Source organism: Thamnophis sirtalis, unplaced genomic scaffold, assembly GCF_051295495.1.
Source record: "Thamnophis sirtalis isolate CommonGarterSnake01/CBP01778 unplaced genomic scaffold, rThaSir2_p1.2 scaffold_3, whole genome shotgun sequence".
NCBI classification, from domain to species: Eukaryota; Metazoa; Chordata; class Lepidosauria; order Squamata; family Natricidae; genus Thamnophis; species Thamnophis sirtalis.
The window spans coordinates 111,841,740-111,857,089 of NW_028261383.1; the positions used below are offsets into that span (position 1 = coordinate 111,841,740).

The 15,350-nt window shown below is 36.8% G+C and overlaps 1 protein-coding gene and 1 non-coding gene across 4 annotated transcripts in view; both read left to right on the plus strand.

The window, feature by feature from the left end:
* TNPO2 (transportin 2) overlaps positions 1–15,350 on the plus strand; it is a 30,924-nt gene that overhangs the window by 9,709 nt on the left and 5,865 nt on the right. For all 3 annotated transcript variants that reach the window (XM_087709700.1, XM_014063299.2, XM_087709699.1), the window contains exons 7-20: positions 684–765; positions 2,079–2,201; positions 3,243–3,361; positions 4,778–4,838; positions 5,880–6,048; positions 6,507–6,659; positions 6,808–7,033; positions 7,950–8,121; positions 10,493–10,579; positions 10,873–10,980; positions 11,493–11,651; positions 11,873–11,960; positions 13,028–13,126; positions 14,473–14,568. In XM_087709700.1, coding sequence (XP_087565826.1) covers positions 684–765; positions 2,079–2,201; positions 3,243–3,361; positions 4,778–4,838; positions 5,880–6,048; positions 6,507–6,659; positions 6,808–7,033; positions 7,950–8,121; positions 10,493–10,579; positions 10,873–10,980; positions 11,493–11,651; positions 11,873–11,960; positions 13,028–13,126; positions 14,473–14,568 — 1,742 coding nt within the window. The remainder of the gene's footprint in view (positions 1–683; positions 766–2,078; positions 2,202–3,242; positions 3,362–4,777; positions 4,839–5,879; positions 6,049–6,506; positions 6,660–6,807; positions 7,034–7,949; positions 8,122–10,492; positions 10,580–10,872; positions 10,981–11,492; positions 11,652–11,872; positions 11,961–13,027; positions 13,127–14,472; positions 14,569–15,350) is intronic.
* LOC148048108 (small nucleolar RNA SNORD41) lies at positions 7,706–7,778 on the plus strand. Its single transcript, XR_015696186.1, has one exon. It is a non-coding gene; the product is annotated as a small nucleolar RNA SNORD41 (small nucleolar RNA).

The window sequence follows — 15,350 nt, forward strand, 5'->3', positions numbered from 1 at the left end:
TTTTCTTTTAAAAACCTCCCAACATTCATTATGATTATACTGCTATTATTCGATGGTTTGTAAAATTAATTTGTAGAATTAAGAGTTGTACTTGAAGGAATATTAGTTTGTAAGTTTTAATTTTGAAGGCTTTTGGGGGAAAGAAAACAAAAATTGGAAGTAAATAATTTCATTTTTGAATAGAAAATACAGGTAGTCCCCAACTTGCAACATTTCATTTAGTGACTGATTGAAGTTATAACGGCATTGAAAAAAGTGCCTTATGACTTTTTCACACTTATGACTTTGCAGCATCCCAGTGTCATGATCAAAACGGTCACATAATCACTTTTTGCCAACTTCTGACAAGCAAAGTCAATGGGGAAGCCATATTCACTTAACAACTGTGTTACCTAACAACTGCAGTGATTTACTTTATAACTGACAAGGTTGTAAAATGGGGCAAAAGTCATTTAACAAATGTCTCGTTTAGCAACGGAAAAGTTGGACTCAATTTTGGCCATAAGTTGAGAACTACTTGTAGAAATAAGTAAAGATAATTAATTTGTTAAGTCTGATCTATTTTTAGAACAAATTATTGGTCGTCCAGAACTTGAGATTATACCATGTTGTTACTAAATTACTGAAGTCAATAGCAAAGGCTAAACCAAATATTTTTAAAGCTGTTGTTTTCTGTTCCTTAGGTCGCATGCTATTGCTTGTGTCAACCAGTTCATCATGGAGAGGGCCCAGGCCTTGATGGATAACATAGATACATTTATCGAGGTAAGAGGAATTATCCTAGGCAACAGTTGTTTTGAAGGTTGAGGTTTTATAGTCCACTTATATATTAGGTGTTCTATGGACTCTTTAGTATTATAATTTTAAAGTACAGTTGGGTAATTTCCAAATCCCTTTTCTCCAACTCCCAGATTCCTTCCAATTTGCAGCACTTCCTGTGTAACTTTGGTGAGCAACTATAATAAACTGATAAATTTCTGATAGACTTTACGGACTTCTAAAAATTAAAAATGCATCCTTAAAATTAAGGCAAAAGTCTCATTGAAATATCATTATAACATAACACTTTATAGATGGGAGGGGAAACCTGCAGCTCCTGACTTCCTGAGCTTTTCCAAATCCAGGTAAATTCTCTAATTAAGGATAAATCACTTCATCTTAAATAAAAAGAAGTCTGTGAACATCTTCCAGAGGTTTTCTTTCTGATTATTATAGTTTTTGGGTCAAGTATCCTGAAACTGGAAACATACCAAATGTTTCTGTATCTGAACAATGATGGGGAGAAGCTGTGGAATTATTTTTTGGAAATTTATTTACTGGCTAATGTGTAGCTGAGGAGGCCTCAAAATTTTAAGAAATGCCAATGGATTTCAGAGCAAAGTTTGTCAGTGGATCAGATTTTGTTCTGTGATTGTTATATTTGTCATCTACTATAACTATAGGGAGTATCAGGTCTTTTTTTTTGTCTAGTGCTTAATATTATTTCTTAAAGGAAGATAAGGATTTCAACATTTGCATCTTTAGCTTTCTACTTTTTAGTAATTTTACTGCAGTTAGGTACATATCTATAGTCAGAAGCAACCGTAGAAAACTGCAGTACAAAGAGAAAGGTATTTGGTTCTTAATACCAACATATTCCTTTCCCTAAATTTAGATAAATATAATATGGCCTCAACAATGTGTACTGAGGTCACTGTTTTGCTGTCTTGTGCTACCTCTGTATTTGAAAATATGCAGACAGTGTCTGAAAAACTTTTAATATTCATAGAGTGTACAACCAACTGTAAGCTTGAAACTTTTCTGTTTTCTTTCTGTATACACTTGTTTTTGCTTTACTAACTTCATTGTCACCATGTGTTCACTTGTTAGAAATACTACTTGCACTTGGCTTGAGTTGCATGTGAAATAAATGCATTTCTGTATGAATGACAAAGAACACAAATTGTAATGCTTTTCTGGATAGGAGGGAAGATTTTCTCTCTAGGCTACAACAGTTCTTGGAGATCCAAGTATTTACCCAGTTGTTGAAGTTCGCATTGGATTCATGACTTAAAATAATTTTTCCTCATTCTTGGCAGCACTTATTTGCCTTGGCAGTAGATGAAGATCCTGAGGTTCGAAAGAATGTTTGTAGAGCATTAGTAATGCTGCTAGAAGTGCGAATTGACCGACTGATCCCTCACATGCATAGTATCATCCAAGTAAGTACTCTTGCTTTGAACAGGTCCCTGTAAACCAATGATCGCAAACCTACCACATGCATGTCAGAAGTGACATGCTACAACATTTTGAGTGTCATGTAGCATTTATCGATACCTGACAACTATTCACCCTGTTGATGTTTATCAAATATAAAGTTTACGATGATTACCAACAAAACTGAATGAACAAAAATACAAAAAACGTGACCCTGCACCATCCAGTCCAACATTTTGTCTGCTTGTATAGCTCCACTGAAAGGTTCGTTCTCACTTACTTATACTACTTACGTGATAAGTCACAAGCAAATACATATCAGGTCACTACCAAATACAGGTAGTCCTCAACTTACAACCATAATTGAGCCCAAAAGTTCTACTGCTAAGTAAGCCATTTGTTAAGTGAGTATTTCCCCATTTACAACCTTTCTTGCCACAATTGTTAAGTGGACCACTACAGCTGTTAATTTAGTACACGGTTGTTAAGTGAATCTGGCTTCCCCATTGACTTTGCTTGTCGGAAGATTGCAAAAGGTGATCACATGACCCCAAAACACTCATAAATATGAGTCAGCTGCCAAGGGTCTGAATTTTGGTCACGTGACCATGGGGATGCTGCAACAGTTGTAAGTGTGAAAAACAGTCATAAGACACTTTTTAAAGTGCGGTTGTAACTTCAAACAGTTACTAAATGACATGTTGCAAGTTGCGGACTACCTGTATTCTCTATTCAAAAATGAAAATTATTTACTTCCAATCTTTGCTTTTTTTCTTCTCCAAAAGCCTTCAAAATTTAAACCCACAAACTAATATTCCTTCAAGTACAATTCTTAATTCTACAATAGGAGAAATTAATCAATTTTACAAGTCATTGAATAATAGTAATATAATCATAATGAATGTTGGAGAGTTTTTAAAAGAAAATATTTCAGAATGGTCTAAATGAGATGTCGAGTATGTGCACTGCGTTTTGCGGAAAAGACAAAGCAAAAAGCTGTTTTCTTGAATCAAAGCTTTTATGTCACGTGGTTTTGTCTGTTACAGTATATGCTTGAGAGGACTCAGGACAGTGATGAAAATGTGGCATTGGAAGCATGTGAATTCTGGCTGACATTGGCTGAGCAACCCATCTGCAAAGAGGTGTTGTCTTCACCTCTAGTACAGTGAGTAATTTAATAGCGGCAGTAGTGACGGTCTACTTTTGATCCATGAACTTTGTTTTCATGGAGTAAGTGATTGATATTTACATTGTGAAAATGTGCAGATGATTCCACTATTGTATCCTTTCTTAATAGAAGCTTTGTGCAAGAAAGGAGGCAGAATAAGACTTAGTTGCACTAAGCTAATTTTGCTTATCTCAGTTTCAACTACCTTAGGCTGACTAGTTTATATTAAAACTATATATTAAACAATATATATATATATATAGTCTTAATGTATATGTTTGTGAGCTTTCTTAAGAGAAACTAATACAATAAAATAACAGAATATAGAAATGAAAATAGTTAATATATATCCCTTTGGTTATAAGAAATATTCCGCAACTATTTTATTCCAGATGGATAGTATCTCTCACCATAAACTAAACTTTAGACTTCACCAAGCCAACTGTCACTGTACTAGTTATTAATTAGAAAGATGGGACAAGATGGTTGGCCACTCTTTTCTAAGCAAATCTATCTTCATATTTCAGCAAGTGAAATTGCATGTCTTGGCATGTCATTTAGATTGCTTCTTATAGGACTGAGCATAAGATTTTATTACTCTTTCCAGAACTGGAAAGAAGAAAAATATTTTAAAATTGCCCATCAATTGCTATTGCCCACCTATTACCAATTGCCACTGGTAGACTATTGCCCATCAATTACTATGTATACTTGTTATATTCCTATCTCACATATTAATATGAATTTATTGTAGATGTATAGAATTATAGAATTAGAAAGACAATCCCCTGTTCAGTGCCGAATACACTACAACATTTCTGATTGGCCTCTTTATGAAAGATAAATCACCACATAACGTGATGGCCTATTATCTGATTAATAGCTCTTACAGTTATAAAGTATTTCTGATTTCTGGCTTGAACCACCTTTGTAGCTTTAACCCGCTAGATCTGATCTTGCCCTAGGGCAGTGGTTCTCAACCTGTGGTCTGCAGACCCTGGGGGTCTGTGATGTCATCACTGGGGGTCCACAAAATCTTGAAGAAATGTTATTTAAATCTTGAGTTAAGCCTTGGGGATCCACAGCCATGGTCCGTGGTCAGAAAAGGTATTTAAAATGGTCCCTGGTGAAGAAATGGTTGAGAACCAGTGCCCTAGAATGTCTATCATCTTTTTTTAATCACAACCCAAGTCTGAATGGACTTTATAATTTACTATTACATACTGTAGTTGCTTGCCTAACAACAGAGGCCATGATATCTTTAGAAAAAGTTCAAATGTTTTTGAACTCTCAGATGCTATTGAAATGCAAATCATACATTTTCATTCCTGTTTGTCACAGCTGCTGTTATCTGTATTGTTCTGGGTCAAATTTTCACCTGATAAACTAATCTATCTCATTTTCTTTTAACAGATTGATTCCTATTTTGGTGAAGGGCATGAAATATTCAGAAATTGACATCATATTGTTGAAGGTATTACTTCGACCATCCAAACAATTTAGGAATACTATGCTGCTTAGTTTCTTGATACTTTTTCTTTTCTGACTTTTTATCACTATTCATAGTTCTTTACTAAGCCAAGTTAATTAAAATGGTATTATTCTGTGTTGTATAGTAGCTTCAATACTGCTTCATTGTTTTTTATGCCATTGTTACTGCTTGAACATCCATCCTGGTGTAGTGGAAAAAAGATAGTAGACATTTCTATGAAACTGAAAAAGTACATTATCAGTTGCCAAAAATGTAATACACACATACACTGTATACACATACTGATCCCTTCATATCAGTTTTGACTCCTGGGCTAATCCTTGTAGTTTTTTTGGCAAGTTTTTCCCAGAAGTGGTTTGCCATTGAAAAAGTGACACCCAGGGTCATCCAGCTGGCTTTTTATCTAAGGCAGGATTAGAACTCCTGGTCTAGCCTTGTGTTAGAACTTCTAGCCTTGTGCCTTAACTACTACACCAAACTGGTAGTCGTAGTTTATATATCAGGTAACAAAAAAGAAGTTATCAGCAATAAGTCAGATGGTATAGATTTTTGCCTCTTAAAGAAAGTTATAACATACACTATATTGCCAAAAGTATTCATTAACAACTGAGTCTGATTACGTGGATAGGTGAGCGAATACTTTTGATAATGTAGTGTATTTGTAAGTACAAGAAAAAGGCTGAGAAAATGCATTTATGGAAATGATGCATGACCTTTGACCTGACACCAGTGATGGGTTGTTATATTCGTACTGTCTGATCCATAGAAGCATTGTCTGAAGCCTCTTGAGAAACTTGTAGTTCACTTCATTCTATCAGATGTTTGTCAGCATTTTGAAGTATATCCATGGTCTTTGTTGGTTTCTTATCTGAATCTATTCTATACAGAGAGTAATTGGGTTTCAGAGAATAATTCAGGTCTTTCATTGAAGGACCAGTGGGATACTATACAGTGTTTTGCTTTCCTAGCAAGAGAGATTCCCTATCAAATGGAATTCTATAGGTTCTTTCCTTTCACTTACAGGGTGATGTGGAGGAGGATGAAGCTATCCCAGATAGTGAACAAGATATCAAACCTCGCTTTCATAAATCACGCACAGTTACTCTGCAGCACGAAGAGGAGCGGTTGCAGGATGAGGAAGATGGAGAGGATGAGGATGATGACGATGACACACTGTCTGACTGGAATCTGAGTGCGTAGAGGAATTAGTATTAAACGGTGCTCTAGGGATCGAGAGGAGTAAAATGTCAGGGATGTAGATTCTGGGATGTAGTGCACATGGGTCAAATGGAGAAGTGCTATACTACGACCATTTTTGAACTTGAGCCCTGTGTAGGGGAAACTGTTAGTGTGTTTTCTACTTTGCTGTTATATGGAATTGGATGATAATTAGATGTAGAAAACAAGTTTTACTGGAAACCAATTGTTACTCTTTTTTGTGGCTGCCTCTTTTTTAACTCTAATTTTACATCATCTTGGCAGGGACTTGAGAGAAGAGCATATACTTAATTTTCCAATATATACTGTTGAACTTATAAATGAGTTTCTAGCAGGGTTTAGCACAGAAGCTCTTTGTATTGATTGATGTGAAAAGTTTTTCTCCTTTCAGAATTTGTGTCATTTATGTCACATGGCCCATTTCTTTTGCAGGGAAGTGTTCGGCTGCTGCCCTTGATGTGTTGGCCAATGTCTTTCGAGATGAGCTCCTCCCGCATCTGCTTCCACTACTCAAGGGGCTGCTTTTCCATCCTGAGTGGGTCATCAAAGAGTCTGGAATCCTTGTCTTAGGGGCAATTGCTGAAGGTGAATCTTGAAGTTATTAACTTAAACTAGAATTTATTTCTATTGAGAGACATTAGTGATCACATTAAAAGCATGGAATTCACAATTTTAATAAGTTTACCTGAGTACGTCTAGATCATGTACTAAAAAACATGTTTTACATTTCTAGGCTGCATGCAGGGTATGGTTCCTTATCTTCCTGAGCTGATTCCTCACTTGATCCAATGTTTGTCTGACAAGAAGGCCCTGGTGCGTTCCATTGCCTGCTGGACCCTGAGCCGCTATGCACATTGGGTTGTAAGCCAACCCCCAGACATGTATCTCAAGCCTCTGATGACAGAGTTGCTCAAAAGGATTCTTGACAGTAATAAAAGAGTGCAGGAGGCTGCTTGCAGGTAATCTGCTCCTGGAATGCTTCAGTTATCTGTGAAGGACAGCATTGGAGAACTGAATTTTTTTTTCTTTATCGGCACAAATATGCTTTCTTATTTATTTACTTATTTTCTATTTCTTGTGTTTCTTTCAATTTGTAATCAAAGTGGCTAATAATTTAAATACAAATAAAACATTGATGATCCTTTAAAACCCATGGTTCCCTCTGCTTAAATATAGAAATGTCTTTGTAGAGTCCCAGCTGATTATTGTTATCTCCTAGGCTTAGTAGAAAGCTTAGAAATGCTTAAGAAAGGTATCTGGAAACCTTGAGCTTCCATCTGTAGCCTTGAATAAAACTAGGATCTGTAGCATGAATGGATTTTTGGGAAACATAAATGCTGCATACGGTATTACATATTCTAACGCCCTTTAGTTTGGCTTGAGATCACGACTTCTATTTGCCATTGTGCAAGTAAGCAGTTTGACATTGGGTTCTTGGAAGAGCGTAGCCTCATTTTGCCTACCTATTACAATCCTGAGAGAGAAACACTGGGAGAACAATAATTATTACATTGCCAGCCTGAATCCAGAATATATGGTTTCTGTGGGGTGGCCACCCATATTCTGAAGCATGTCTTTGCTTCAGAATTACTCTCCTTTTAAGGCTTTCTACTGTTACCTTGAGGCTTTCTTTGGATATGATGAAGAATTTGATGATTGAGCTCTAACACATGATGAGTCATGCATTCGTACTGTCTGATCCAGAGAAATGCCCTTACATTTCAGATCAAAAATACTAATTAGGCTAGCATAATAAAACTAATTTTTATTATCCAAACTGAAACAAGTGTTGGGTTGACTTTTCATTTCTATCTGTCTGTTTCCTGGTTATTCTTTGGGTTTGTATTCACTTCTTATTGTCTTCTCTTTTTTTAGTGCTTTTGCCACCCTTGAGGAAGAAGCTTGCACAGAATTGGTCCCATATCTCAGTTTCATTCTGGATACTTTGGTTTTTGCTTTTGGAAAATACCAGCACAAGAATTTGCTGATCCTGTATGATGCAATTGGCACTCTGGCTGATTCTGTTGGACACCACCTCAACCAGCCGGTTAGTACATTTTTTCCTATTGGCAGCAGTGTCAGCAGAAACCGCTAGCATTCAATGACTGTGATTAGTTGAACTGTCTCCCTATTTCTTCCCACTTGAATACAATGCTATTAGTGCCAGGATTTTTAAATATAGGCAAATCCAGATTTTGAATTCTTTTGGGTTTTCTACTCAATAGGATAACATTAGGGGGAAAGGGATCTGCTACTTATATCTGTTTTCTTTAAAACAAAAATCCCTAAATTAAATGTTCTTCCATAATAAAATTTGAAGGTAGTAGATATAGATAGGAATCGGACTCCAACAAAAGAGTGTAAGCCATAGTGGGGTGCCTCTTTTACAGTTCTTGGATTTCCACCAAACCTGTTTCCTTAATGCTAATGTCCCACAGATGGGATTTCTGGAAAAGAAAAGCAGATAAGTATTCAGTTCATGACTGTTGACGCTCTTGATACTAGGAGATTTCCTAGTGACTAGAAGAACTTGATGGAAAGGGTTAGCTCAATGGAAGAGCTGTTAACCTGTGTGCAGAAAATCCCACACTTGGTCTTTACATCTTCAGTGAAAGGATCTTAAGGTGTAGTTCAGGTTCTAAGGTAGAATAGACCAGGATTATGCAGTTTTTGAGGTAACAGAGATAAATATTTAGAAAAACAAATCCCCCCTTGAATCAGAGAATCTTTTGGGGGCCCTGGATAGAATGAATTTCAGAGTTCTTCCACATCAAAACAAAAACAGAAAACAAACTCCCCATAATAATTAGATTCTTTATAGTTATGTTGAGTTTAGAGCAAGAAAAGAACAATGTTATTGCCAATACTAAATATGTGGAAGTTGGAAATTATTACTGTCTGTTGCAAATCATTCAAAGTTTACTTTTAGCCCATTCTGAAAAACAGGTAGCCTTCAGATTTCAGTTGGGACTGGAATTTCCATTGTTAAGCGATGAGATTGTAATATGCGACTGCATCATTTAGGGATAGCACCCCTGCACTCTCAGTTGGCGCAGTTAACTGAAGCCCGTAGTCATTAGGTGAGGCAATTTCCTGCCACCTTTCCACAGTCAAGCACAACAGGGAAGCTAGCAGGAAGTGGCAATTCCCAGGCAGGCAGGTAAGTGGTTGCTAACAGATGAAGGAAGGACCCAGGATGTATGGAGGAGTGTTGGGGAGAGTACACAAGATTGCAGAGAGGGTTGGGGAGACAGTGCATGAGGGACACAGGATGGGGAAATTATATGAGGATGTGAGAGGATGCATAAGAGGTGAAATGTGGGTTGAGGAGGGTATGTGAAGGTGCACAAAGAGATGTGTAAGCAGTGTGGTTTGAATGGTGCAGAGGAGTGCAGGTGTTGCAACACAAGTTGGAGAGAGTGCACAATTCGGTGCCTGAATGGTGCATGTCAGGGAGGTGCTGGTTGCTGCAGATGCTGGTTGCTGCAGATGTACAAGTAATAGGTGCTGGTTGCTGCAGATGTACAAGTAATACCAGCATGGCATAAGTACAGAGGGCTGAGGAAGGGTTTGCAGGTCAGGGAAACTTATTCCAGAGATCTATGACCTTCCCTCCCAGCTTCCCGATTAACTTTATGGGGAAGCAAGCAGGGAAGGTTACAAATGATGATCACATGATTGCAATGTGTTACAACTAGTTGTAAGTGTGAACTAGTTGCCAAGTGGTGAGGTTGCAATCATGTGACCATGGCAGTGCTGGGAATAGCCAACTCCAAGAACCAGTCATAGCCATCATTCATTTCATGCCATTGCAACTTCAAAAAATAGCTGAATGACTCGTAGGTTGAGATCTACCTGTAGACTGTATTGAACATCTGGTTATCTGCCTTTATATCTAGTGCATCAGGAAACTGGTCTTCCAGACGTTACTGAACTGCAGTTCAAAACAGTTATCAATAATGATAGGTATATGTGTGGTTTACTGTTTTTAGAAACAAGCAAGGTGCTGCAGGTTCCTACTTCAGTTATACATAATGAAAGATTAATGGCAACATTCAGTTGCTTGGCTCCTTCCTGGGCAGCTGCTTAATCACTTCTCTTAATTTACTTATTATAATCAAAATCTTAAAAGTCAGATCTTATGAGTAAGAACTGAAATTTCTCCAGATCATGTTTTCTCCGTCTGCTACTTGTGCTTTTAAAAGATATCTCTATCAATGCAATTGTTAGCATTTGCAAATCTGGTAAATATTACTCAATTAATTTGAGTTCTAGCAGAAATCCTAATGCCAGAAACATACATGACAAATTAAAATTGAGACTGACTGAATCCATAATGGAGTTCTAAAGCTTCTGCACTGTGATACTTACAATGGTTACAACTGAAATGTGGTTGTAAGTTGCCTTATTTTTCCCAGGAATATATCCAAAAGTTAATGCCTCCACTGATCCAGAAATGGAATGAGCTGAAGGATGAGGATAAGGATCTTTTTCCCCTCCTAGAAGTAAGTAGCCAATCACCTACTAATTATTTGGATGGATTTTAATCAAATGTTTTGATTAATGTCCTTGTGCCTGAAAAATTGACCTATGTAGTGCTCTGTTTAAAGATAAATGTCTTACCTTTGTCTGTAGGCTCAGTTCTCTGTAGGGCTACACCTTAGTGTGTCATTTTAGTAATTGGAGAGAAAACTGATATTTATGTTCATGTTTCATCTCAAATTCCTGATCTCAGTATTTAAGTACAGAAATGTACATGCAACATGATATTTCATGCACTATCCATTCACTTCCACAGTGTTTGTCATCTGTAGCGACTGCTCTACAAAGTGGCTTCCTGCCATACTGTGAACCGGTCTATCAGCGCTGCGTAACACTTGTGCAGAAAACCTTGGCTCAAGCAATGGTATGGCAGTATTTTCTCAGCAGTACCTGAGAAATTTGTTCTAAATTCCCAAAACATGTTTCTGTTTTGTCATCATGGCTTGCTAATGGATAAGAAGTAAGGGAGCAGATTAATTCATCATAAAATAATATTTGATCCATTAGTTGCCTGAATCTTAATTTGCCAGTCTATTGTTTTAATGTGTGGGTGTATAGTTTTTCAATCCAAGAGTTATATTTGGTTTAGAGCTTGATGGTGTAGAACAATGTAGAACGATGTGAAAATTCAAATATGAGTATGTTTAGATTTAATTGAAATACACTGAATAATTATTGTATTTTTAATTTTTTATTTGCAATGTCCAAAATTACAATTCAGTGGAAATTTCTGGAGGGTTCCTGGGAGCTGCATATGATTGCAAACTGTCTATCTCCTATAGTAGCAGAATTACTCTTTTCAATCTGCTCAAGAAAACTAGAAGTCTAGTCACATTACATTTTTTTTTGCAATAAATTATTTCTTCCCCAACACAGATGTACAGTCAACACCCTGATCAGTATGAAGCACCTGATAAAGACTTCATGATAGTTGCTCTTGATCTGCTAAGTGGTTTAGCTGAAGGTCTTGGATGTCATGTTGAGCAGCTTGTGGCCCGTAGCAATATAATGACTCTACTGTTCCAGTGCATGCAAGTGAGTGAACGTTTTACATGTTTGGCTGATTAGCCCAGAAATAGTTCTTCAGGGCTCAAAAAAAAATCACAAGGCTTGAATATTTCTTAAAATTCACACATTCGGTTTATGCATCATATTAGATCTTGTACTTATATAGTTTTGTTAACTTACTGTAAACAAAATACTGTAATTAAAATAATAAATAGAACTTTTTTCCCTCATACTTCTCCTGCTTATAGGACACTATGCCAGAGGTTCGGCAAAGCTCCTTTGCACTCCTGGGAGATCTTACCAAAGCCTGTTTTATGCACGTCAAGCCATGCATAGGTAAGTACCCTTTTCCTGAAGTCTGCAAGTATTTATTATGATGGTAACAGTCTCAGTATTGATGCTTTTTAAAATCCCAGGTAAGAAAAGCAAGAAATGTACATTGGTGGGAGAGGTCAGAAGGACATTATGTTAATTGCTAACATTGACTTGTATCTGGTTTATGTTCCTATGCTCCTGATAAAAGATGATTTGTGGCATTTTCTTTGCCCATTCTAATTCATAGTTGTTGGGACATTTTGAAAAGTACTGATTCCAGATATTTTCCTTTCTATTCCATTTAAAAGAAGCTCCCGTTAGATAAAAGAAAGTTTCATTGAATGCAGGATGTTAACAACTAGTTCTTAACTAGAAAAAACATTAAAAAGAAAGTGATAACTGTCCCAGCTGGTTTTGTGTGGGCTGAGGACTCAAAAATGGCAGATACACAACTGATCTCTATTCTGGGTTTTGTGTTGCTAACACACACAAGTAGATTAACAGATTAAAGAAAGGGATGATTTGATCAGCTCAGTCATATTAGCTTTTAACAAGTACTGTAATACTGAAGGAAGGAGGGAGATATAATCAGATCAGTGGCTAAAACTTTGATAAAGATGATGCTGAAGTTATTACACATTTGAGACTTTGAACAGAAATGTTAAAGACAGTTGTTGTTTAGGCTAAAATGGAGCCTTCTATACCAACTCCATTTATTGGAGTTTTACATAAATTATATTTAAAATTTACTGCTTCCAGATGAGCGCTAGAAAATCAGTGATCCAAATATTATAAATGCTACTTCTAATGTTGTAGTTGAATATAGTAGGAGTTCAAAGATATGTATTCTGTACTAATATTTTAGAACTAAGGCTAGATTTTCTTAAAATAAAAGACAAATTAGTGGGACATCTGAATTTTGCCAGTCCAGATCCAGAGCTACCTTACTAAACTAAGATTGAAAGACCTAAAACAGTGATGAGATTGTCAATTCTTTCTGTATAGAACCTTTAATAATGGTTAGTTGCAGTCTGAGTGTTCTTTATTGTATTGATAATCAATGCTGAGTAAACGTATTTTCTCTTTAGCTGAATTCATGCCTATCTTAGGGACCAACCTGAATCCAGAATTCATTTCTGTGTGCAACAATGCTACTTGGGCAATTGGAGAAATATGCATGCAAATGGGTGAGTATAAAAAGTGCCCCCACAAATATGGGTGCATAGACTACTATAGCACTTTGGAGTTGTATTCTTTTCTGGTTTTTATATGAGAACAATGTTTCTTTGGCATTTTAGGGTGATAGGCTTCTTGTTGCTTAGGTGATGTATTTCTTCATGAAAGCTATTGAAGTTGTGCTTTTTGATGTTTAATTTTGTTACTCCCCCAATGACATTTTCACTCTCACAGTCTTGAGCCATTGATGCAACTGTTGTTAATGATGGCTGTGATATATTTTGATATTTTGATAATATAATTTGTTGAGGTGTTGTCCCAATGCATGGAGACTTTGTGAGCCTCAGTGGGAAGAAACTATTGTAAAGTAGTCCCCTTCGGGGGAAAAGGGCAGCATATAAATATAATAAAATCAAATTCAATGCCACAAAGACCAAATGGCTGTAGATGTTGGAACCATCTAGATATGGGAACCGTACATTCATGGGTGGAATTGCGTTTGTCCGTTCAAGAGTAATGAAGCTCTTCTTGGACTTAAGAAACCGAAAAGGCCTTTGCAGAGCTCCATCTGGAGTATCAGTTACATCCTTTCCTGGTTTGGGAGGGCCTGCCTGTGAAGGCCATTCAGAAATTTTTCTTCTTCGTGAGCTGTGATGATTGCCAGTGTACTCCAGGTACAATTCAAGGAGGTGGTGATGGCCTAAAAATCCCTAAATGGCATAGGGCTTGATTAATTATGAAACCATCTCTCTCCCGTGGTTTCTTCCCATTTAGTAAAAACTGACAAAATGGGCATTCTCTGGGTCCCCTTAATAAACAGTGCCAGTTGTCAGGAAGCATGCCTTTCTGTGTCTTGATGCCTGCCATCTGAAATGGTGTCCCCCCCCCCCCCCCTGAGATCTGAGTGGCTCCCACCCTATTGGCATTCTGGAAGCCCTTAAATATCAGGGTGTTCTCCCATGCTTGGGTTAGCTTGGATTGAACCCCTTGCTAGCTGTGCTTGCATGTTTTTGATGGTGCACATCCAAATTCCCCATGTTCATTTGTTTGAATTTAACATTGTGAGTCAGCCTAGAATTGGATGATGCCAAAATCAAATAAATACATAAATAATAGCATCAATTTCTACTTTATTTATAGTTGTGGCCCACGCCTCATTGTAATAGGATCTCTTTTCGTATATTTGAATAATATATGGTGTTCTTAAGACTGATACCAGCTTTTCTGATTAATGAATCAAAATCATTTTGCTTCACGCATGAAGAAGCAGCAAGATGTTAAATTGGAAGACATTCAAATATGGAATCTAGATTTCTACAGTAAGGCATGACTCAGTTCACTAATTTCTTTTTATCAGGGGCTGAAATGCAACCATATGTTCAGATGGTACTGAATAATCTTGTGGAGATCATCAACAGACCAAATACTCCTAAAACTCTTCTGGAAAACACAGGTGGGTGGGCTTTCTGATTCTTGTATTAAATGCATTTTCTGTCGTAGTGATAGCTATGATTGCTTACTAACTCAGAAATACAAATGTATTAATATTGATTAGACTTCATGGATAATCCTTTAATATGACCATCATTCAAGATTATGCTTTAACCACCAATTGAGAAGAAAATGAAGTTGATAATCTTTACAATCAAATCCAATTGGAAAAAAAAAAACTTAAAAGCAATATGTGTTGCTTGTGATTGGAGACTAGAATGCCAGTATTGAAACACAAAGAAAATATTAAAAAAATATGGCTTAGGAAACTGAAATGAAACAGGGAACCAACTTACCAATATCTCTGTTCTAATTATTTCATGGCTGTCTTCAAACAATGGAAATAATGCCTCTATAGATGGATAGTGGTATGGGGAAAAAAACTCCTGAAAATACTACTCACAGCCAGTAAAACAAACTGATGGATCATTGAACAAATCAACTCAAAAGTTCTCTCTCAACCAGACTCAAATTATCTTACTTCAGACACATTATGCGAACACCTAGCTCTCTAATGCTGAGAAAGGTGGAAGGAAGGAAGAAGAGAAGGACAACTAGCAGCAAGGGGGATGAAAATCAGTTATGGTGGTAATGGATGCACCATTGGGAGATTGAAAGCACAGGTTAGGGATAGATCATCATGAAGGGAATCTGTAAGAACTTCAAAATGACTTGATGACACATAATCATAATCAAATACAGGCTTTGTGTTTTCATGCAGGTATTTTGAAAATAGGATTGATT